The sequence below is a fragment of the Lepidochelys kempii genome, chromosome 7 (genome assembly GCF_965140265.1).
Source record: "Lepidochelys kempii isolate rLepKem1 chromosome 7, rLepKem1.hap2, whole genome shotgun sequence".
In the NCBI taxonomy this organism is placed as follows: Eukaryota; Metazoa; Chordata; order Testudines; family Cheloniidae; genus Lepidochelys; species Lepidochelys kempii.
Genome location: NC_133262.1, coordinates 59194239 through 59218850, shown reverse-complemented (window position 1 = coordinate 59218850; position 24612 = coordinate 59194239). Strand labels below are relative to the sequence as shown.

Genomic DNA, 24612 nt, shown 5'->3' with positions numbered 1-24612 from the left:
GAAAAAGCCCCAAATATTGGAACTGTCCCTATAAAATCTGGACCTCTGGTCCCCCTACTACTAGGGGAATTCTGAGTGTCATATTAGGTCCCAGACTCCCCACACAATGTGTGGGGAGAGTTAGCGCTGAAGAAAGAAATTCTTAAGAGCCAGCAAGCTGAATGGGGAGTTGTGCCTAAATCCCGTTGACCTGGGCCTGGAGCGCCTGGCCAACACTCCCATGACAGGCACTTCTTTCTGGTGGGGATTCTCAGCCACGAACCCTTTCCTGGAATTAGGCACCTCGGCTAGCTCAGCCCTTGCCAGTGATAAACCCAGGAACAAGACCCTGCAGTAGACAACAGCCCAGTGAGTAGGGCTCTCCCCTGGGATATAGGAGACTCAGGTTCACATCCTGGCTCTGTCTGATTTGGAGCAGGGACTGGAATCCTGGTCTGTCACATCCCAGGGGAGTGCCCCAAGCGCAGGACCATGGGGTATCCTGGGTGGGGTCTCTCTAGGTCCGTTGTTGAAGCTGTTCCACTTTGTAGAAATAATTAAATCTCCAGCCCAGCAGGTAGGGTGCCCACCTGGCATGTGGCAGACCTGGGTTCAAGTCTTTGCTCCAAAGCAGGGATTCAAGCCTGGGTCTCTCACATCCCAGATGAGTGCCCGGGCCATGCCCCTGTCTTTTTGGACAGGTTCTTTGTTGCCCTGTTGTCTCTCCATGGCCCATGGCCGGCCCTCCTTCTGCGGTGTCTAGCAGGTATCAGGTCCAAGGTGCGTCCAGAGCACAGCCTGGGCTCTGCTGAGGCTCCCCCACGTAGCCTTGGGGCAGCCGGGTTTTGGCTTGTGCTAGGGCTCTGATAAGCTCATTAGCTGTGGGGAGATGCCAAGATGGCACGCGCAGCATTCAGGATCCAAGGTATTACTGTCGCCCAGAGAAAGAGGATGCTTCATGCAGTGCTTTTAGCACATAAATTTACTCTTCATAAGTGCTACTTAGCAGTGCAGAGCACTGCAGGGAGGGTGTGCCCCTTGCCAGCAAAATAGCTACATCCCTTTCCCTGTGGCAGAGGGACCTTCTACACCAGGGACCTGCAGGGAGAGGGAAAGGGAGAGGCAGGACTATGCTAATAGCAGCAGCGTGCAGGATGCATCTCAGTTAGCAGGACAGATTAGATTCCCCTCCAGTTAACGGTTTTTCACTGTTACATCATCTCTTTGTCCTTCCCCTGTAATTGCTGATTCCCGGCTTTTCCCTTTTCAGCAGGAGGGGAGGCAGCTTTAAAAAATGACCGCGTGCCCCTGTGCTAAGAGGGAATGATGACATTCCACAGCGCCCAACCTGCAAACCTATGAATGCCGGAAGAGGGATTTTTTTCTTCCCCGCAATAATTGCCTTGCCTTCAGCGATGCCGGTGTGTCTCTCGCTCTGAAATACAAACCCAGCTCTGATTCAGCCTGTGTGCTCTCTGAATGCATTACTCAGTAAGCAACCCAGCATGCCACTTCCCTGTGGACCAGTGCACTTATTATTTCTCCTAATGTGCAACCTTATCAGAGCTGCGAGCTATACACTGCCGTGGTCTTTGTGCCCTTTTCTCTCTGGCTCGAGCAGGTTCAACTCTTGATCTGATTCTTGTCAAATCAAAGCTTCTGTTCAACGCAGCCAGAGAAAAATACTGCAAGGGACTCTGCTTGGACTCCCTATTAGGGACGTATTAATAACACTGATGCATGTCCAATTAGGAGAAGGAGCCAGGTCCAGCCTTGTGTCTCTGGCTCTAGTGATTTATCGACAGTAATTACTGAGGCACTTAATGGCTAGTTTGGATGGGAATTAATTCTGGGCTGGATAAATAATGCATTAAGGTTTATTTAGCCAAATGCAAGGCTTCGCTCCCGAGCCAGTACTGGGAGTGCAGGGAAGTAGATCTTCAGTGCAGAGCAGGCTGGGGAGAGGCTGCTACCGGCAGGACAGGCTGTGCTGTGATGAGCTGCAACAGGGTGAGGAGGCTGGGAAGGAGGATGACAGCATGCTGAAGGCTGCGAGGAAGGTGACGCTGGAACCAGGAATATGTTGAGTCCCAAGATAAGGCAGGCCAGGAGAGGTGAGTACAGGATCTCTTCTATATCTTGGGATTTGCTCCCTGAAAAATACACCCAGGTGTGTGGGGATGGGTGGGAGGTGGGGGAGGAGGGGGGTTGTTCCAAATCAGCACAAGAAGGAAACTTTTTATTACTCTCCATGGTGATACATCAACTGACTCTTTGAATTTTGCCCTGTAAGATGGCTCATATTCTGAATGCTGTTGCACTTTAATTACTGTAGCATCCTCAATAACATGCATCATTTTTTCAAGATACTCTGCAAAGCGAGGCTGAAGCTAGACAAATTCAAACTGGAAATAAGGTGTACATTTTTAACAGTGAGAATAATTAATCCTTGGAACAATTTACCAAGGGTGACGGTGGGCTCTCCATCACTGGCAATTTCAAAATCAAGATTGGATGTTTTTCTAAAAGCTCTGCTCTAAGAATTATTGTGGGGAAGTTCTCTGGCCTGTGTTATACAGGAGGTCAGACTAGATGATCACAAATGGTCCCTTCTGGCCTTTGGAATCCATGAATCTGTGAAAGCAGTGTCAGCTGAGTTGCTGAGGTGTTGCTGAGTGTGCCATCGCACAATTACGCTCCATTGCCAAATTAAACTACATTAAACTAGCAGAGTGAGTTAGTTATTCTTGCAACCGCACTTAGTCAAATGAGTTATTTCTTTTCTGCCTGCGACTTACGAGCAGGGGAGTTGGTCTTTTGATCAGTAGCGTTGTGTGCCGTTTCAGCTCGGAATTAGAGCTGCATCACTTGTACATCACTTCTAATCTGTCCGGAGTCTAAGAAAGGGTATGTGTAGTGAGGTGTGCATATTTCATTACACTGTGTTTCTCTGGAACCATTCTAGTGCAGAACATGCCGTGGAATCTTTACACTTAATACGATCAGATGGACAGTTGTGGTACGGTAGCCTCGCCCAAAGCATCCTGAAGAAGTAGTTGTTAGCAAGTATCTTAGCACCTTATCCCTCCAGCTCAGCAGGCAGAAATGGGAAAGTCACTAAGTGATTGCTGCTGAAGAAGACAAAGGAGGGGAAACCTGTCCTGTTTCTGAAACAGCTCAGAGTGCAGAAGCTTAGATTTGCAAACTTCACAAGTATGGCGCACAGGCAGCACCATGTTACAGAACTGCTGTCCTCTGGCCATGGCTTGTGTCTACCCTCCCTCCCTTAAGATGGATATCTTCTAGCAGAGGGGGTGCATTGTGTCATCTCGTGCTGCAGTAGCAGCTCTGAGCTTGACATCACATTTGCAGACTGTGCTGAGCATCCTCGCCATTCACAGCCTCGTGGCAATCTCAGAGGCATCAGAAATAGAGACTAGATCAGTATCATTTAGACTTGAATCAGTGTGCAGTCGGGAAGTGTGGAAGAAAACCTAAGGTTTAGAAGCTATGTCTACACTTCAAACGCTACAGTGGCACATCTGTACCGCTTCAGTGTAAACACTCACTACAGCGATGGGCTGCGGGGGGAGGTTATCCCTTTGCTATAGTTAATCCACCTCCCCAAGAGGCGTTAGCTAGGTCGATGGAAGACTTCTTCCATCGATCTAGCACTGTCTACACTGGGGGATAGGTCTGCATAGCTACATCTCGCAGGGGTGTGGACGTAAGTTTTCAGGGTAGACCAGCCCAGAGCTTTCTTCAAGCACACCAGCTTTGTAAAATAGGAAATTGCCAGCTGTTTACAAAGAAGGGATAACATTGTAATGGTTTAATAGTTACCTGCAGTAATTCAGAGAGGAGCGCTTCTAGGTGAATGTTACTGTGGTTCATACAGTAAAATACATGTAGCACAGTACAGTATGCATACGTCCTTAAACACCCAAAGTCCATTGAATAACACAGAGTTCCTTAAAATAAAGAGCCTGTCTACAATCTGGAGCTCTGGGAATACATGTGTACGATCCCTGCCATAGTAAATACATATGCATTTGATTTTTCGTTAGACAAATTTTTTTATATGCATTGGGAGACGTTTGCATTCCAATCAGTGCTGCCTATCTACCACGGTACATGGTCCCCATTACTGTAGTATCTGAGCACCTCATACTCCTTACTGTATTTATCCTCACCCCACTCCCCCACCCCTGTGAGACAGGGCAGTGCTATGATCCCTCTTTTACTGCTAGGGAGGCTACGTGTCTTGCCCAAGGTCAGACAGGAAGTCTGTGGCAGAGCAGGGAAGGGAACCACACACACACACACACACACGCCCCAGTTCGAGGCTAGCACGTAACCTTTCTTTCAGCTCATCTTGAAGATAAGTTATATTAGCACTCAACTAACAGGGGTATAGTTGGGGTGAGTATTGCACATGATCCCCATGTGTGATAGATGCATGGACTTTGCTGTAGTTCTGTGGTGCCCTGGAATTGGTGGACAGTAAGCTACCTTGGCTCTGTTAGTATTTGTTTTTCATAGTAAGAGCCATGCGCCAGTAGGATTCTTCTTTTAAGTCAACTGCAGACTTCTGAAAGGCTTGCTGGCCCTGGAAACGAAGGGTCCTCTGTCTATCCACAGAGCTGGGACAGTGCGCACACGCAGGAGGGCAGTCTTCCCACCCACGCAGTTCCTCCTCAGTGTGCTGCTACCCTGGGCCAAATGGCTTGCTTGCAGGAGGTCCGAATCTTGCAAGGTGCCAGAGTGCCCTCTGCTCCTTCTGACCTACCCAGGAGTTGAAGAAGCTGAGCGCCTCCTGAAAGGTGATGAACCCTTTGTAGCATTGGGCCAAGAGGGAAATGGTAGGTCAGTCCCCTTGGCCTCTCTGGAGATTGCTAACAAGGGTCCATGCGGTATCGGTGGTGTAACAGGCATCAAGATCTACGATCCAGCAAAGGAGCACCAGGATCTCGTACTATCAGGGTGGGACAACAGGAGCTAGAACCCTGCAGACAGCTGTGGGTACGTCTTCACTACCCACCGGCTTGGTGGGTAGTGATCGATCTATCGGGGATCGATTTATCGTGTCTCAACTAGATGCAATAAATCGATCCCCGAATCGACACCTGTACTCCACCTCGGCAGGAGGAGTAAGCGGAGTCAACAGGGGAGCCGCCGTGGTTGACTCGCCGCCATGAGGACAGCCAGATAACTCAAACTCAGATACTTCTACTTCTGCTATGCGAATAGCGTAGTGGAAGTTGCATTTCTTAGTTCGAAACTCCCCCGCCCCCCCCCCCTGCAGTGTAGCCCCCTAGTGTAAAATCTGCTGACTCTCAGTGGCAGCTGCAGTGTTAGTTTCACCAGGACCTAGGACTCTAAGAATGAGGGGTCTAATGTCTGGCTAGAGAAAACTAGAAGAGGCAGGGCAGGCTTGCAGGAAGCGCTCAGAACAGCCAGGCCTAAGGACAAAGCATACGTGGGGCTTATATTCCATTTCCACTGCTGTCAGTAATAAAGCCAAACCCTGGGAAGGGGGATAAATATGACTTTAATTCAGCAGGTGTAGGTGTTATTGGGAATGGCACCTGTTCACAGGTGGATTTGGTCTCATGGACCCCTGTTGACTAGACATAGGCTAGCCTGTACACAACCTATTTCATAGCTCACCCAGGAGCCAGCAGGCAGACCCTAAATCTAGTATGGTTCAATGCCGTATAACGCATCAAGACTGCCATTGATTTGTCAGGAGATTTTTACCATGTGCTTTGGGTATTATCCAGCCACAGGCAGTATCGATACACTTTAAAGGGGAACTCCGGATCTGCTTAAAACAAAAGGCCTATTGATATTGGACCCAATCCTGATATATACTTAGCTGGTTTCAGAGTAGCAGCCATGTTTGTCTGTATTCGCAAAAAGAACAGGAGGACTTGTGGCACCTTAGAGACTAACCAATTTATTTGAGCATAAGCTTTCATGAGCATCCGATGAAGTGAGCCGTAGCTCACGAAAGCTTATGCTCAAATAAATTGGTTAGCCTCTAAGGTGCCACAAATACTTAGCAGGGGAGACTGCCTACTGAAATCCACTTCCTTCTCTTGGCTTCCCCTCTTGACCTCTCACACAGTCCCCTCGGCGTTGATGCAAGAGCCTTCTCCGTATCTCCTTGCTGTCAAAATCGGCTTTCTTGTATCTTTCAGCTTCAGCAGCTCTCCACATGTTTTCAAATCTCCTTTGAAAGCCTATTCCACCCCCCTTGCCTGTGTCTGGGTCTCCCACGGCTAGGGTTGTTCAGTTAACTCTGTAATCTTATTACTTAGTCTAGAATATTTCAAGATACAGTTTGAGTTTGGGATGGTCCCAAACCAAGCTGGGTGGGGGAGGAAGGGAAGGGAGGGGAAAGAGAGAGGTTCCAAATTTGGACCTGGATCTGGCATCTTGAGTCCAGCTCTTAGTTTCTATGAAAGATGGTACAGGCAACAAAAGCTACATTGTATTGCTAGAGTGTATTGCCAAAGTTATGTGGTCATTGTGAAGCTGTCTAGAGTGGCTCACCCCTGTGAGTGCCAACCTCAGGGCAGACTGTCGCAAACCAGGGCATAAACCCCAAACTGGTTTATAACTAGATTTCAACTGTGAACTCCTAAAGTACTATAACAGCCTTACCGTGGAGTCACAGACAGTCACCTTGGGCACATCCTCTATCTTGCCAGCCAGGCGAGTCTGCCTTTGTGATAGATGGTCCCTTGCACCTAAAATCACGATATTCAGGTTATTCCCATTCCCAAAGGACCGGTCACTTACCCTAGGTCAAGTGCACCCTATATCTCTTACCAAAGACAACACTTGTAGCCAATCCTGTAATAATCTGACTAAAGATTTATTAACTAAGAAAAAGAAGAGAGTTATTTACAAGGTTAAAGCAGGTGAACATACACACACAGGGCCATTCTTACCCATACGCAAAGTACGCAGCTGCCTAGGGCACCAGGAAATTGGGGGCACCAAATTTCCTAGGGCCCTGGGCAGCTGCATGTTGCTCCAGCCCCTGCTCTGCCTCTTTCCACCCCTGCTCCGCCGCAGCCCCACCCCGACTCCCCTGAGGACTCCAGAAGAGGTCGGGCCTGCACTCATGGGTAAGTAAAGTGACCTGGCCCCAGCCTGCTCCGCTCCCCTGGCTCCCAGCCGTGCCACCGGCAAGTGCTGGGGGGCGGTTTCCCCCTCCCCCCAAGCCTGGGAGCCAGGGGAGCAGAGCAGGCTTGGGCTGGGTCACTCCACTTCCCGCAGGAAGTGTCCAGGCCCCCCGGTCCCCAGGGGCCTGGGGCCAGCCCCCCCCGCTACTCCTGTGGAGACCTGGGGCGGGGCCCCACACAGCCCCCCTGCGGAGGCCTGGGGCTGCGTAGGGCACCAAAATAGCTAGGTACGACCCTGTACACACACAAATGAGTTAGTCTTAAGTTCCAAACGTTGATAGTAGCTGAAATATATGCAAGTTCTATGTGTCCCTTAGGGCTAACCCAAGCCAAGCAGCTTGGGGATCCCTTGCTTATGCTTAGAAATTTTGCCCTCTCCAGATTCTAAGCAGCAATTCTTCTCATCAGGCACTTTTATTCCCTTCCCCCAGAGTTCAAGCAGATGGAACAAGCATGGCGCCGTCTCCTCTTCATGGGCATGTGTGTGGGGTTTCAGCAAAGTCTTTGTCCTTTGATCTTTCACAATGGCTTATTTGGTTTCAATGGCCCTTCTTGTCGGCAGGACCAGCACTTTACATGTAATTAATGCCTCTTTCCTGTTTGGTGAGTTACTCAGTTACAGAGACTTACAATGCCAAACCCTCAATATAACTTTCTACCATAGACTACAGATGTGATCAGTGAGATCAATGCATGCAGCATCCTAGAAGCATTTAATCAAGTCTAAACATATTCTTATTAACTTAACATCTGTTTTAACAATGCTAACACACGGGTGAGCCAGATTGGTTTCCAGCTCTGCATTTGTCAGCATTCAGTGAGGCCTAGAGGCCTTGGCATGAGCTGGCACATGGTCTGCCAGAGTCACAGTCATTACACCCACTAAATCAAGACCATACAGTACAGAAACATGCAGTTGGATGCACATTATCTTTTCATAAGACCCAGTATGGACTTATGTGAGGAGTAAAACCTTATAGATTGAAAAGCATAATGGGCATAATGGAAAATCTTTCATATTGGCTAGGCCTGAGTGGGTTTTGCATTATTCTTCTCATCTGCAGTGTTTTACCTACAGTAATCAGAGAGTCCTGGGTTCTAAAATAAGGGACTGCAGGGGAAAAATGCCTCCTATGTCCACATTCTCTCCCTTTCCTTACAGCGCTGGGGTCTGGGAAGTACGGCCTTCCATCCTGGAGGCAGGGCTTTTTCAATAGAGAAGATAATGATGGCAGATCTCAGGCAAAATCCTTCAGTGCTGAGGAAAGTACCTGGCCCTGCTCACCACTGGATCACTTTTTAAGGTGTGAAAAAGCCCAGCAGCACATTTGCTCACTGGTCAGAGCAGTTGTGAGCAGGTTACCTCTTTAGATGGGGGGAGGGGTGGAGAACAGACTTTCCTGGGGGAAACAGGAGGCAGGTAGGAGACACCCATCATGGACAATATTTCTCCGGTCAAATGTGGGTGCTGGAGCCCTGTGAACTCCCTGTCAGACCCAGGCACTGGCAGTCCTGCTTAATGGTTAGAACTAGGCTGAGGGCACAGGAAACTGGAGCCAACGGTCCGAGCCAGAGTCAGGAACCAGCCCTAGGAGGCAGAGCTGGAATCAGGAACCAAGAGCAGGGCTGAGGCGGGACCAGCACAACGTTGTGCGAGACCAATCACTGCTGCAGGCAGAAGCACTGAGCAGCCAATGATCTCCTGCAGCTGCCAAACTCGGCCATCAGGCAGGCTGGCCAGTCCTACTGCAGTTCATCTAAGCTCCTTGATCTACCTGCAGGGCTAGCTCTCAAGCCCAGATAAAGGGCCCAATCCTGACATTCCTCAGCCAGGCACCAACACCTCCTGCTGCTTCCTTTCAGTGCAGTGTCCTGCCTGAGGACCTCTTCTTTATCCCACCAGCCAGTAAAGAGGAGGACCAGGCTTCTGATGCTTTTAGCAGTGGAAGGGGGCACTCTTCCTCTTATTACGGCTGACTATCCATAACCAACCTGCTAGGCCGATGGCCAGTCATAAGTCTCTGTGAGCTCACAGTTGCATCTCCAGTTTGTGGGCTGCTGTCACAGCTCAGGCCTGTGTGAAGTTGCTGACTCAGCTTGCTGGGTGGATATAAAGGGCTAGCAGCTAGGGTACTACTGGACCACACTGCCCAGCCCAGGGAGACAGCATTGGAGTCCTCAGGTCCTTCCTACCAGGTCCCGAAGTCAGTGCATCAGTCAGAGCCTCCCTCAGCCGCATTTGAGTGAGAAGGAAGCTGCAAGACTGCTTCTCTGGCCTGGTCCACGGTGGAGCCCCGCAAGCACAGTTTTCTTCAGCATGGCTCAAACAGAACCCGGGGAGAGCGCAGTGTATAACACCCATCCTCCACCAACATGGCGGCCCTGGGGAGCAGCAGGGTCAGTGCCATCGCTCCTCCTCAGCATCTCCGCTCTGCTCCCTCTTATAAGAAACCTCTAACCCTGCTCCCCCCACGGAGGGAGGAGAGGGTTTTCTTCTCCAGTTGGGGCCTTTCCCAACCCTTCCCTTCCCCTCCAGGGCTTATGGCTTCTATGTTCAGTAGCTCCCCCTACCATTGGCCAAATGAGCCACAGCGGCTAGCACAGCCCCTACAGTGACCACCTTTGTCGGATGGAAATAAGGGAAAACCACATGAAAGATAAGGGACAAAGTTTTGTTTTAAGGGGCGTTTTAGGGCAATACCACTTCCCGTAGCACAGCAGATATTTTTCTCACGTGTGTACATTTCTGCTGCCCTCAAGCATACAGTGCAGTCATCGTAAGCTTCAATGTAATGCTTAAAATGGTACTTAATACATTTCAACATGGCTTAAAATAAGGGCCAGGCGGTCACCCTAAGGGATGGTTCAGTAAAACATGGGATAGGTGGTCACCCTAATGACCCTCCGTGCCTGACACTTGCTCAGTCATTACAGGGGAAGGACCCCATGTGACAGGATGGACTAGGTCTGGAGGCCCCCTGCTGGAGACCTTGGTACCCTGCTACACCCTGCCCCAGAAAAGGACAGTGGAGAGGTCCTCCAAGCTGCCTAGAGTGGCTGTGTGGGAAGAAGCCAATCAGGACCCAGTAGGCTAGTATAAGAAGAGCTGCAGGGCTTGACTAAGATCAGTTTTTCCTTGGATCTGGAGGAGGGTGTTTGAGGGAACTAGAGCAGAGCAGAGCAGAGCAGAGCAGAGGCCAAGGGGAACTTGGCACTATCCAGTGGTCCCAACCTGTGCTCTTCATAGAGGAAGTTGAGTTGAGAGGGACTTTGGGACCACAAACCCCCACTCCAAGGGGAGCTGGGCTTCTGGGCATAGAACAAAGAGCTGGGAAGGGGCTAAGAGAATAACTGACAGCTCGTAACAGTAATAGGTTCTTAACTTCTATGCCAAGCAGCCCCTAGAGGAGAATGTGATACATTTAGCCAAGGTGTTATGAGTACATTACAGGCACCGATGTTGCTGACAGCTGGTAGTGCAAGGCTCAGGGAGAGGGGATTCTGGCTGCCAGGATTCCTTTCCCCACAGGTTTCCCCTCCCCTCAGTGGTCACCGGCTGGCAACCCTTTGCCTGCCATCACAGCAGTATAAGCACCATCATTTCCACTGCTGTTAAGAACATAAAAACGGCCATACTGGGTCAGACCAAACAACCATCTAGCCCAGTATCCTGTCTTCCAACAGTGACCAATGCCAGGTGCCCCAGAGGGAATAAACAGGTCATCATCAAGTAATCCATTCCTTGTCACTCATTCCCAGCTTCTGCCAAACAGGGGCTAGAGACACCATCCCTGCCCATCCTGGCTAATAACCACTGATAGACCTATCCTCCATGAATTTATGTAGTTTGTTTGTTTTTTTTAATTTTTTTTTTGAGCCCTGGTACAGTCTTGGCCTTCACAACATCCTCTAGCAAAGAGTTCCACAGGTTGACTGACTGGGTGAAGAAATACTTCCTTTTGTTTGTTTTAAACCGGCTGCCTATTAATGTCATTTGGTAACTCCTAGTTCTTGTGTTATGGAGGAGTAAATAACACTTCCTGATTTACTTTCTCCATGCCAGTCATGATTTTATAGACCACAATCATATCCCCCCTTAGTCATCTTTTTTCCAAGCTGAAAGGTCCCTGTCTTTTTAATCTGTCCTCATAAGGCAGCCGTTCTATATCCCTAATAATTTTTGTTGCCCTTTCCTGAAACTTTTCCAATTCTAATATATCTTTTTTGAGATGGGGCCACCAGATCTGCATGCAGTATTCAAGATGTGGGCATACCATGGGTTTATATAGAGGCAATATGATATTTTCTGCCTTAGTATCTATCCCTTTCTTAATGATTCCCAACATTCTGTTCGCTTTTTTTTTTTGACTGCTGCTGCACATTAAGTGGATGTTTTCAGAGAACTATCCACAAGGACTCCAAGATCTTTCTTGAGTGGTAACAGCTGATTTATACCTCTCAAACCTCCTTGTCATGTGTGCTCAGAATTAACCTGCTGAGAGTATAAACAAAAGATGCAGTTGATGCCAGTTGTGCTGGTGGCTTTGGGCCGTGGAGATGGACTCAGACCCTTTTCACATAGGCCATTAACCAGTTCAGTCTGTTGCAGGATGAAAATTTAGCTAGTTGCTATTTTGTGGTTCTTCAGAGCATCAAGATATTTAAAGTCCAGCAGATTTGACTAGCATGTGTTGGTCCTCTTCTTCCGTATAAACATCTGCTTAATAATCCCTTTTAGGAAGAGATTAGTGCTTTGTTGGTGGGATCTGGGAAAGTAACTGATAACATCCTGCTTCCTAAATGCATGCGGTAAGAATTATTTATGCTTCAATGAGACAAGGCTGCTTTTAAATTTGATTCCCAGAACGGCACCTACATTTGCACACTGAAAGGGGTTAAGTGAACAGAGGAAGAGTTTGCAAGGCAGAACTGATGTTAGATTAGAATCACTCACCCTTTAGGGGAGAGGTTTGTGTTGTGATCTGTCACTGACTGGAGTCTTGAACAGAGCTGGCTGGCTGGTCATTTCATGGAAAAATACTGATTTGTCAGAACTGAAACTCTTCATGGAAACAGGTAAAGTCTGACAAATTTCCTGACACAAAGAAATGGTAACTTTTTTTTTAATGTGTTGGAATGGCTCCTTTTGACATTCTCTTTTTTAGAAAAAGTTTTGGGATTTTGGTTCAAAATGATTTTTTTATCTCAAAATTCAACTTAATTTATTCTATCAAAGTTTTTTTTGAAAAAAGGAGAAGGTCAAAATCAAACACAATGTTTCAAAATTATCTAAACAAAATATTTTAATTGACCAAACAAACTTCTTTCCTTCCCTCCCCCCCACCCCCGCCAACCAAATTTTTTTTTCTTCAGTTTGTTGGCCTGCAAAAGTTTGAGATCTTGACTTTGTCCCAGTTCAGGGTGGGGAAAAATGTTCCGAATATCAAATTTCTCAAAGGATGTGAAAAATGATTTTTGCCTGGTTCTAGTCTTGACTGTGACCTGTCGGGATGGGGCACTGAAAATCGTGGGTCAATATTGAACTCCTTACTTGATCAAAACTCCTGCTGGAGTCAGTGTAGTCCTTTGGCTGCTGGGATTGGGAGTAAGGACTCCTGGATGTCTTTCTGGCTCTGCCATCCATTTCCTCCATAGCCCTAGGCATCAGTACCCCCCACCTCAACCCCCACACATGTACAATAGGGATGATAATACACTTATGCATCTGAAGAAGTGGTGTTTTACTCACGGAAGTTTAAGCCCAAATAAATCTGTTAGTCTTTAAGGTGCCACCAGACTCCTTGTTGTTTTTGTGGATACAGACTAACATGGCTACCCCCTGATACAATACACTTATCAGTGTCACAGGGTGTGCTGAGAGGGAAGGAATGTTTGTAAAGTGCTTGGATGAAAGGCACTAGGAAGGGGCAAAAGATAAGTGACCCAAGGGTGGGGTGTCACTGCTCGCTGTGACACACCAGTCCCTTTGTGATATCTATCTGGAGTGCTGCCTGTATTGCAGGCTTGGAGGCAGGTGCTATAGCAGAGGTGGGCAAACTATGGCCCGTGGACCACATCTGGGCTGCGGGACTCTCCTGCCAGGCCCCTGAGCTCCTGGCCTGGGAGACTAGTCCCCAGCCCCTCCCGTGCTGTTCCCCCTCCCCTGCAGCCACACTGCTAGATGGGCACCAGGGCTGCGAGCTCCTGCCACTCTGAGCGGCATGGTAAGGGGGCGACAGTGGCGTGCAGTGGTGAGAAGGTTAGGCTGGGGGTTCCAGGGGGCAGTTAGGGGCAGGGGGGTCCCAGGAGGCAGTCAGGGGACAGGGAGCAGGGGGCGGTTGGATGGGGTGGAGGTTCTGGGGTGGTCAGGGGTCAGGAAATGGGGGGTTGGATAGGGCGTGGGAATCCCGGGGGGCCTGTCAGGGGCCAGGGGTGTGGATAGGGATTGGGGCAGTTAGGAGACAGGGAGAAGGGGGGGTTGGATGGGTCAGGGGTTCTGAGGGGGACAGTCAGGGGGCAGGAAGTGGGAGGAGGCAGGGGCCAGGCTGCTTCGGGGGCACAGCCTTCCCTACCCAGCCCTCCATATAGTTTTGCACCCTGATGTGGCCCTTGGGTCAAAAAGTTTGTCCACCCCTGTGCTATAGGCATAGAATCATAGAAGTTTAGGGTTGGAAGAGAGACCTCAGGAGGTCATCTAGTCCAACCCCCTGCTCAAAGCAGGACCAACACCAACTAAATCAGGGGTCTCAAACATGTGACCGAGTTATTTCCTGCAGCCCACCATAGGGGCCAACTCTACCGGCAGCCAAGCTCCCCCCACCCCCCAGAGTGCGCTGTGTCCCCGCTTTTGGCGGCACTTAGGACTTTCCAGGAGGGAGGGGGAGGAGCGGATAAGAGGTGGGGCCAGGGTGTGGATTTGGGGAAGGGGTTGGATAGGGGCATGGAGGGGGTGGAGTTGGGGCAGGGACTTTGGGGAAGGGGTTGGAATGGGGACAGAAAAGGGTGGGAACAAGTAGGGGAGGGAGGAGCCTCATGAAAGGGGTGGAGTGGGGGTGGGACCGGTGGCAGTGGGGGGAGGCTTTAATCAAAGTAATACTAAAAGTAAATGCGTATTTTGTTTGAGTGAGGTGCATTACTGAATGTTCATATTTTATTAAAACCCCTCTTCGCATTACAGTTTTAAAAAAGTTAATACATTGACTTTTAATAGCATACTATATTACTTTTTTTTTTTCATTTTTGACTATACTTTTGTATCATTGTATGAAAAGGTTTCAGTGATGTGGCCCTTGGGCCAATGTACTAGTCCTCATTTGGCCCTCGTGGTGACTTGAGTTTGAGATCCCTGAACTAAATCATCCCAGCCAGGACTTTGTCAAGCCGGGCCTTAAAAACCTCTCAGGACGGTGATTCCACCACCTCCCTAGGTAACCCATTCCAGTGCTTCACCACCTTCCAAGTGAAATAGTTTTTTCTAATATCCAACCTAGACCTCCCCCACTGCAACTTGAGACCATTACTCCTTGTTCTGTCATCTGCCACCACTGAGAACAGCCAAGCTCCATCCTCTTTGGACCCTTCCTTCAGGTAGTTGAAGGCTGCTATCAAATCCCCCCTCACTCTTCTCTTCTGCAGACTAAATAAGCCCAGTTCCCTCAGCCTCTCCTCATAAATCATAGGTTTCAGAGTAGCAGCCGTGTTAGTCTGTATTCGCAAAAAGAAAAGGAGGACTTGTGGCACCTTAGAGACTAACCAATTTATTAGAGCATAAGCTTTCGTGAGCTACAGCTCACTTCCTCAGATGCATATCGTGGAAACTGCAGCAGGCTTTATATATACACAGAGAATATGAAACAATACCTATTCCCACCCCACTGTCCTGCTGGTAATAGCTTATCTAAAGTGATTTCCAGCACAAATCCAGGTTTTCTCACCCTCCACCCCCCCACACAAATTCACTCTCCTGCTGGTGATAGCCCATCCAATTAGAGCATAAGCTTTCGTGAGCTACAGCTCACTTCCTCAGATGCATATCGTGGAAACCAGCAGGAAAGTGAATTTGTGTGGGGGGGTGGAGGGTGAGAAAACCTGGATTTGTGCTGGAAATCACTTTAGATAAGCTATTACCAGCAGGACAGTGGGGTGGGAATAGGTATTGTTTCATATTCTCTGTGTATATATAAAGCCTGCTGCAGTTTCCACGATATGCATCTGAGGAAGTGAGCTGTAGCTCACGAAAGCTTATGCTCTAATAAATTGGTTAGTCTCTAAGGTGCCACAAGTCCTCCTTTTCTTCTCATAAATCATGTGCCCCAGCCTCCTGATCATTTTCGTTGCCCTCCGCTGGACTCTCTCCAATTTGTCCACATACTTTCTGAAGTGGGGGCTCCAAAACTGGACACAATACTCCAGATGTGGCCTCACCAGTGCCAAATAGAGGGGAATAATCACTTCCCTTGATCCGCTGGCAGTGCTCCTACTAATGCAGCCCAATATGCTGTTAGCCTTCTTGGCAACAAGGGCACACTGTTGGCTCATATCCAGCTTCTCATCCACTGTAATCCCCAGGTCCTTTTCTGCAGAACTGCCACTTAGCCATTCAGTCCCCAGCCAGTAGCAGTGTGTGGGATTCTTCCATCCTAAATGCAGGACTCTGCACTTGTCCTTGAACCTCATCAGATTTCTTTTCGCCCAATCCTCCAATTTGTCTAGGTCACTCTGGACCTTATCCCTACCCTCCAGCATATCTACCTCTCCCCACAGTTTAGTGAACTTGCTGAAGGTACAATCCATCCCATCATCCAGATCATCATGAAGATGTTGAACAAAACTGGCCCCAAGACCGACTCCTGGGGCACTCCGCTTGATACTGGCTGCCAACTAGACATTGAGTTGTTGATCACTACCCGTTGAGTCCGACAATCTAGCCAGCTGTCTTTCCACCTTAAAGTCCATTCATTCAATACATACTTTTTTAACTTGCTGGCAAGAATATTGTGGGAGACTGTATCAAAAGCATGCCAAGCGATGGACTCTGGAGGCTCCAGCCCTTGGTGGAGTCCCACTAAAAACTCTCATCTCCCCCAGGAATGTGTGCAAATATATAATCAGCCTTAGAAGTTAACCTAGAAAAGTGGTTCTCAACCTGTTCACCATTGTGGGCCACATATGCAGCTCCCTGTGTTGTTGTGGGCCGCATCCACACACATATATATATATATATATATATATATACTACCTGTGTGGACATGAGGATGTCACATTGGCTGCAGCTGTGTGCTGATTGGGCTGGAAGTGGCCCATGTGTTGAGAATCACTGCCCTAGAATTTCCAAAGTTTGTTCCTAGTAGAGAGTCCAAAAGATGGAGATAGGACTGCTGCTTCAGGCTTCTTGGGCTAGACGATCCTTTTCCCACCATCTCAGCTGTGAGACAGCTGGATCCACCATCTGAGAATTCTTGATTTGTCCATTCCTGTCTCATGCCTGGATGTCTTCCCCATTGCTGAGATTCTTATATCTCAGGAATATGCTACTTGCTCCTCTCCCCTGCTTGGCTCTTCTACCTCCAAACTGTTGTTCTGGAAGTTCTGCCTGTCATTCTGTGGAGGGCCCCTTCGATGTAGATCACATCTGCAGTGGTCAACTTTTGCCACACATTCATTGCTTTGCACCACCTGCAATATTTGCAGCCCCTGCAGCGTCTGTGCATTGCTTTGACCTTGACTTCTCTAGTGTAACTACATAGCAACACGTGTTGTTTAAAATAATAATAATAACTCTACCAAAACCAGGCATTCCACTGCACAGGCTTCTCCCCATGGGGAAAGGCTGAGAGGACAAACCGCAGGTGGCAGATGTGTAGAAATGTTTCTTAAGGCAAGTGGGGAAGGTGCTCAGATGGTTGGTGATTGCAGGATAAGAACTTCTATAGAATAGAGTAAGGGTGAACATGTAGTTCTCAACCTCACAGGGGAGTGCTGGGAATGAATGTTTCCGAAGTGCCTGGATAAAAGGAGGTAGAGGAGTGCTAGGTACTGATGTCAGTGCCCCATGTCACTGGGAGCTGTGGTGAACCAGATGTAGCCACCTTGCCTTCCACCACAGCCCACTCTATTATTTGTATTGTCGTATCACCTCAAAGCTCCCATCATGAATGAAGACCCCATTTTGCTAGGCATTGTACAAAAATAGAACAGAAAGACAGTCCCTGCCCCCCAAAACTGAGGGTTTAACAGCAAAGACAGTATTTCTTTGAGCTATTTTTCTTCGTCAACTGTTGTGCAAACACATTATTGTCTGCAAGCCATTACTGTCTGGCTAAGGGAAAGTTGATATTGTATGAGCTGAGTGTTACCTTGTTATGGGTTGAGTTAAAACCCTATTGAGATGGATAGGTATGAACTCACCCTTCAGTTAACGTAACTGTAAGCATAAGCCCCCACCTAAGACAAAAGATATGTCAACCTGCCGAGGGCTTTGGGTGGAGTATTGTTTAGGATAGGTGGGAGAGGAAGAGAGATCACACAGACAAGACCAGAGGGAGAAGCAACAAACGCAAGCAGGGACCTGTAAGCACAGTGGGGAGAGACAGCTTTTGGGTCTAGTGTTAGTGAAAGAGGCTTGGAAGCTGGAAGAAACTGCTTATTCCATTCTTGGTTCCTTCTGCATTTGGAGACACAGGACTTTGTACATTCCTTGTAAATTAACAAGACTGCATCAAAGAAAATACCAAACTCCATATATTTCTCCTTCCTCCTGGAATGTCCCCAGGGCTCCCAACTTTGACTAGCCACTCATAAAAAGGGGGCAACACTATTTTAAAATATTTGCACTTGGTATTTCTAGAGCCTTCTTCACCCAGGAACCTCCAAGCATTGCACAAACACTAGTGACATAAGCCTTGCAAAACTCTTCCCAGGCAGGTAATTATAACTATCCTGCTATTAAAAATGGAGAAACTCGGGCACAGAAGATTAAGCGAGTTCCTGCCAAGATCACACAATAAGCGAAAGGCTGAACTGTAAAGGGAACCTTGTGGCTGTCTCCTGCTGTAACCATTAGACAACACTCCTTTTCACACTCCGGGTATGTCTACATTGCAGTCCTGGGGTGTGAGGTCAGCTCGTGCAGACATACCCCTGCTAGCTTTAATCTAACTAGCTCCGGTCTAGAGCAGTGAAGCTGTGGCAGCATGGGCTGTCCAAGACTGCCCAGAACCCTGGATAACCATTTGTGGCACTAGTCCATGCCCTGCCACAGCTTCACTGCTCTGACACCAGAGATACCTAGCTTAGGTGTGTGTACTCAAGCCGCAATACAGCGTCTTGCAGTGACACTTTAATTTCATAGTTTCTTTTGTGGTGCTAAAAGGCTGAGTGTGGAGCCAGCTAGCTACTGAACATTCTGCAGTGGGCCCAGTAGGAAATCCTTCTCTGAAGATGGTGCTGGTAGGAAAGGATCAACTCCCCTCTCCTCCTCTTCCCCCCTTACCCCCACCCCACCCCAACCTAACCTGACAGCTGGGCTCTGAACACAAACTTCCTCGACAGTACAGCAGAGGCCTCAGTATTCATGATCTTGCAATAACCAAGGACAAAGCTGATGGAAGCTGGGCCCTGACCCATGGCATGTTGAATTCACTCCTGCTCAGCACCAAAAAAAAAAAAAGAGAAGATGCAAAAATCTTCTGTTATTGATTTTTTTTCTTGCTAAAAAAAAAGGAATAATGTATCGAACCTGTCATCTGAAGGTGAAACGCAGCAGAATCTGCTGTCTATTGGAATGGATTATCATAAATAATCCATCATGACATAACCCAGTAGCTAGTATCCCCCTTCCTGTGCTTACCTAACACATAATATTCACTGGCTTTATTTATCACTGAGTGACTAGTGTTTGATACCTGGCAGGAGCTTGCAGCACTGCCCCCTGACCTGGAGGGAATAGGTTATTACCTCATCGCACTCAGCCAATGGTATCTGCGTGGGTTAGAGATGGCTAGACTGAATGGTGTTTCTTCAAAATAGGGCCAACAGCAGCTTTTGCAAAACTCTATTAGCAGTTTGCTTGTTGGAGGGAGAGGAAGTCAGTTCCTGGTAAAAGGAGGGGCACAGAATAGAGGACAGACAGATCCTGAGGGCTGGATTATTATGATGGGGTACTGTGGTAGCTCCTGAGAGCCCCAGTCATGGAGCAGCACACATGGTGTTAGGTGCTGTACAACCCCAAACCAAAAAGATGCGCCCTGCCCCAAAGAGCTTGTTGTTATCTAGGAGTAGGACAAGAGCCAGCAGATTAAACAGAGACAGCAGGGAGTGCGAGGGAACAGTGGACAAGGGATGGGACTGTACTCCGATTCTGCTCTGTCCCAAAGAAGCTGGCTGTTTCTGCTAAATGATCAGTGTCAAAATGGCTACTATTGCCTTAAATTGTCATAATTAGGTTTGAGTTAAACCCCTTATCATAAATGGGGCAGTTCACACCTCTTGGAGCTATTGTCTGGCTGAGCTGAAACACACAACCTGTACGTTTCTAGTGGCAACATCAGTTGAGAGGAAGGATGGTCCAGTGGTTAGAGAACTAGCCTGGGACTCAGGGAAACCTGGGTTCAGTTCCTTGCATTGTCCCAGACTTCCTGTGTGATCTTGAAGAGTCAGTTACCCTCTCAGTGCCTCAGCTCCTAATCTGTACATAGTAATAGCCCTTCCCTACCTAAGGGTTTGTCTTCACAGCAGAGTGAACTCCTAACTCTCCTTCCTGTCCACACACACAACCCTCTCACCTAAGTTTGAAGGGGCTATAGGCTAAAGTGCAAGTCCTGCTTTCGCTCTGGCCGGTAACCCGCCGACTTTGCAGTGAGGACGCAGGGTATATCTGTGCTGGTAGTCCTCCAGTGCCTTCCCACAATTCTCCCTGGTGCTCACAGGGACAGAGAAGTTCTCCCACACATCACTGGGAAGGAATCAGAGCGGCTCAGCTCACGGCAGTGCTAAGATCCTTGGGGTGTGCCCCCAGATGTCTTAGTGCCACACACAGGGCAGCTCAGCACCAGTGAGGATGCAGTCACTCGGGCTTTGGACAGTGGCTGCTATCCCCTGGGTGCTGATCGCCCCAAGCTAACTCTGCAGCATAAAAGGCTGGGGGATTTCAAAGGAACCTAAGTGAGTTAGGTGCCAAAATCTCATTGCAATTCAAGGGGAACTGGATGCATGACTTGCTTAGGTGCCCTTGAAAATCCCCTAGCCTTTTATTCTGCAGAGTTAACTTGGGGTGATCAGCACCCAGGGGTAAGACTTGACTGGAGCCTGCACAGCTTGATCCCCCTGTAACTGAGAGATGAATCAGGCTCTGTAAATTTATTTCATTTACTAGGGAAGTCAGCAGTGGGGTCCCCAGGTCCCATGTGAGATGGTAACAGAGAAACTAACATGCTGCTTCAGTGGTGACTCAGCAAATTCTTCCCTTGCTCTGGCGCTCCAGGTGCCGTGAATTCCTGAACTTGATTTCAGGAGCCTCTGGATAAACAGTCATTCTGTCCTGACTGTTCCATGCTGCTAGAGAGAGCAGAGCACATCTCTACCCCATTGGCTGTAGGGGGAAGGTCCTCCAGGAAAGAGCATCTGCTGGATGATTTTACTTCTTGTCGGGTCTGGATTCTCAGTGGTGATTAGGGTAATGCATTTGAAGGCTTGTACCTTGCAGCTAAGATTGAAGCCCCATCTCTGCATTCTTACTAGTGCTAAAGGTGGAGTTTTGCCTCCCTGGGGACCAATGTGCCTGATTCTCCCCTGCCCCCCAGCTTGTGCCTTGTGCACTCTCTCTTTGCACAGGTATAAATGACATACTGTCAAACCAGCATTTGCACATCTGTTTTCCGCCCTCTTTCCCTGCCTTCAGTAGCATTTGTATAATATCACTATCCAAGCATCTGTGTGTATATTTCAGATCCTTTCTCTTTCTCTCTCATATTAAACTGGAAGCATTCTCTGTTTTCGTGTTTTTTTTTTTTCACATTCTCACAGCTTGCCTCTTGTGTTCTATCCTTCTGGGCAAAGAGCAAACAGGTCCTTTAGATCCTTTTGTTTCGGGTGAAGAAGACACAAAACAAGGTGGAAAGGGTAAAATCTCTAGGAGAGAGCAAAGTCTGTGTATTCCTGGATCTGTAACAATCTGTGCTGAATGAAAAATTGCTACCTGTCTCTACAAACTACACTCAGTTATGTAACTAGTCTGACTAATTGAATAACTTTGTACACCACAGTGATCTTTGCTCACTACAGACTGGGTCCATATTTAAACAGATGACCCTGATGTACCTCACTTCCATTCACTTCAGGCATCCAGTCCCCTCTTAGTAATTTCTTTGTGTTTGTGGTCTTCCAAGATGATAAATTCTCTTAAATTTGCTTTGGGGAAGTGCATCTGGGCTTCCACACTGAGTGGAGATGAAAACAGATGTTCGCAACATCTCCGCGATCAAATCCAAACACAAATACAGATGTGTAGATGGGAGTTTCCAGCCTCCTGAAATCTAATCTGAAGGAAATGCAATAGTTTATGTAAAGGTTTAAGAGTTTTCTATAATGTTCATGTCTTATATATTGAGTGAAATCTTTTCTTTAAGTCTTTCAAAGGTAGGCTACAACCAAACAGTTGAAAATATCACTTGTTCATTGAATCATCTCCCCTTATGTCTCTCAGCTTAAACAAAGACCACCTTACAAATAATGCACTAAACCAAATTCTCCAGTAATACTAGACCAGAGTGCTGAAGGCCAGGAGATCTTAATGAAAATCAATTTTAATGAGTTTATTGATTCAAGCTAACTGTCTATGAAATTGTAGAAGATGACACTTTCAATTGATATTGCATGGCATTGATTTGATTGATTCCAATGTCCTCAATTTAAATAGGTTCCCATCGATTGCATAGAACCTATATGGGAGCAGGTGGGTGCTCTGTGATGAACAAAGCCAGGGAGCTGGGGAGTGGGGCCTTCTACTAAAGGGGCTGCATCATGCCAGTTGTGGGGTGTGTGTGGCATGCACTTGGCCACTAACAATAGGTGTGAGGCCGAAACAGGTGTGCTGGAACAGGGTGGGGGTTCAGGGACTATGACCCCATCATTTTTTACTGGCTGTAAGGGCAAGCAATGTGGGGGAGGGGCAGAGAGGAGTGAGCAGGGCCCAAGGTCTTGGGGAGGTGACCTCCCACTTTTAGGGACTTTCCATCTCCCCTAGGCCCAACAACACATGTCATGTACCACAGGCTATCACACAGCTGACTGAGTGGCAGCCTTCAGTCACACCTCACTCTCAGCCTCGCTGGCTCCTCTCTGAGGGCCTAGATGCAAAAGCCTCCATATGCCAGTGCCACTTCTAGTCCCGGGAGCCTTGTCAAGCCTTGTAGCTTTAAGGTCCCTCCTTCAGTGCTGTCACGGAGCTAACATGCTGGATAGCTGGGTCAGCTCTGGTATGGCTATGGGGCACGTCTGCTTGGGTCAATGGCCCATTGCAGGCTCTGCAGACCACAAAGTAGCTGTGGCTTCAGCTCACTGCAGAGAGCATTGGGTTTGTGTTTCAGCAACCTCTGCATCTTGCAATTGGATTCTGATCTGTTTCCTGGAGAAGCTTAAATCCTCTCTCTCGGTTACTGTGCAGATTTTTTGCATATGGCTACTTTAATTACATTGTTAATGAAAATGTGAAGAGCAAAACCTAATTAATTGGGGCTACTTAAGGAATTTATTGTATTTAGAACTCCAGAGCATGTTAAAGTATTTGCTGAGTCAGCTTCAGGAAGCTATAAAGAACCACACAGTCTCACTACTTCAGTTACCTTCTCCCTTATGCTCTGGTGGTCACTCCTCTAGACAGGCAAACACAACACCATTAAGAACACGATTGAATTGATTGAGGATATATTGGATTGATTGTGGAGTCAGGGATCTTAAATACTGCTGCTCCAAAGAAAGGTGACAACTCCCCCTAATCAATTATGCAGTGATGTCCATGCAGGAAAGTTTTTCCTTGCTGACCTATATGGCGATCACTTTATTCTCTAAAGCATGAGATGTTATTCCCACTACCTTAGCTGTGTAGCCCTAATACGTTGTTAGCTCATTTTAAAATTCTCATCCAAACAGCTTTGCCAACTTACAGATGAGGCTGCTAACCACATGAACCATTACACACCTTGCTAGTACCCCCTCAAACATCAGATACTTGAGGGCTGCATTTAAAATTCCTCTGGTGTAGACACAGCTAGGTCAATGGAAGAATGCTTCTGTCAATCTAGCTACTATTGTTCAGGAAGGTGGTGCTTCTACACTGGTAGCAAACCCCCTTCTGTCCCTGGAGGTGCACTTACATTGCGGGATTATGCCAGCATAGGTACAGCACCATAGCTATGCCCGTGTAGTCCCTGTAGTGTAGATAGGGTCTAAGGCCTGGGCTACACTATTGCGGGGGTTCGAATGAAGATACTCAACTTCAGCTATGCTATTCGCATAGCTGAAGTCGAAGAATCTTGGTTCGACTTACCTGGCTGTCCTCACGGCGGCGGCTCCCCCGTCAACTCTGCTTACTCCTCCTGCCGAGGTGGAGTACAGGCATCAATTCAGGGATCGATTTATCGTGTCTAGATGAGACACGATAAATTGATCCCCGATAGATCGATCACTACCTGCCGAAGACGTACCCTAAGGAAATCGAAAACAAAGGTAATGTGAACAGTTGACACTTACATCCAAGTCACATGCATGTGCTGGTTAACAGAACAGTCCTCCCAAGTGCCCAAACACCCTTAACGCTTCCCTGCAGCAAGTCAGCTATTGAACTAATAGCAAAAGGGGAGGGTAAAAAAGGGAAGATCTGAGCACTCAGCACAAAATTGAGATGCTGAGAACAAAATTAATCAAGTAGCCAAAGGACATGAGAAGAAATTCTTGAATTGCCTCTATGCCAGCGCTAGGAGCCTGCATAACAAACATGAGAAATTTGAATGGCTCATTTATGAGCTTAAATTTGATCCATTTGGTAAGACTGAAACCTGGTAGGATGATTCCCATGACTGGAAAGTTAAAGTCAATGATTACAAACCCATTTAGGAAGGATCAAGTTGGCAAAAGGGAAGGGGAAGTTCCAGAAGACTGGCACAATACCAACTTTTTTCCAATATTTAAAACTGGTTAAAGGGATGCCCTGGGTAATTATAGCCCTATTAATCTGACATCAATCCTGGGCAAGATAATGAAGTGGCTGATATGGGACTCAATTAATAAAGAATTAAAGGAGGATAATATAATTAATGCCAATCATAGAATCATAGAATCATAGAATATCAGGGTTGAAAGGGACCCCAGAAGGTCATCTAGTCCAACCCCCTGCTCGAAGCAGGACCAATTCCCAGTTAAATCATCCCAGCCAGGGCTTTGT

General features: G+C 47.7%; 1 protein-coding gene across 2 annotated transcripts in view; it reads left to right on the top strand.

Annotated features, from left to right (window-relative positions):
- The first annotated feature begins 1815 nt into the window (after positions 1-1815).
- Positions 1816-24612, top strand: part of ARHGAP22 (Rho GTPase activating protein 22) — a 237433-nt gene continuing 214636 nt past the window's right edge. The window contains exon 1 of one of the 2 annotated variants that reach the window (XM_073353053.1): positions 1816-2093. In XM_073353053.1, the coding sequence (XP_073209154.1) occupies positions 2060-2093 (34 nt within the window). In that variant the 5' untranslated portion in view covers positions 1816-2059. The remainder of the gene's footprint in view (positions 2094-24612) is intronic. The other variant, XM_073353054.1, reaches the window with a different exon arrangement.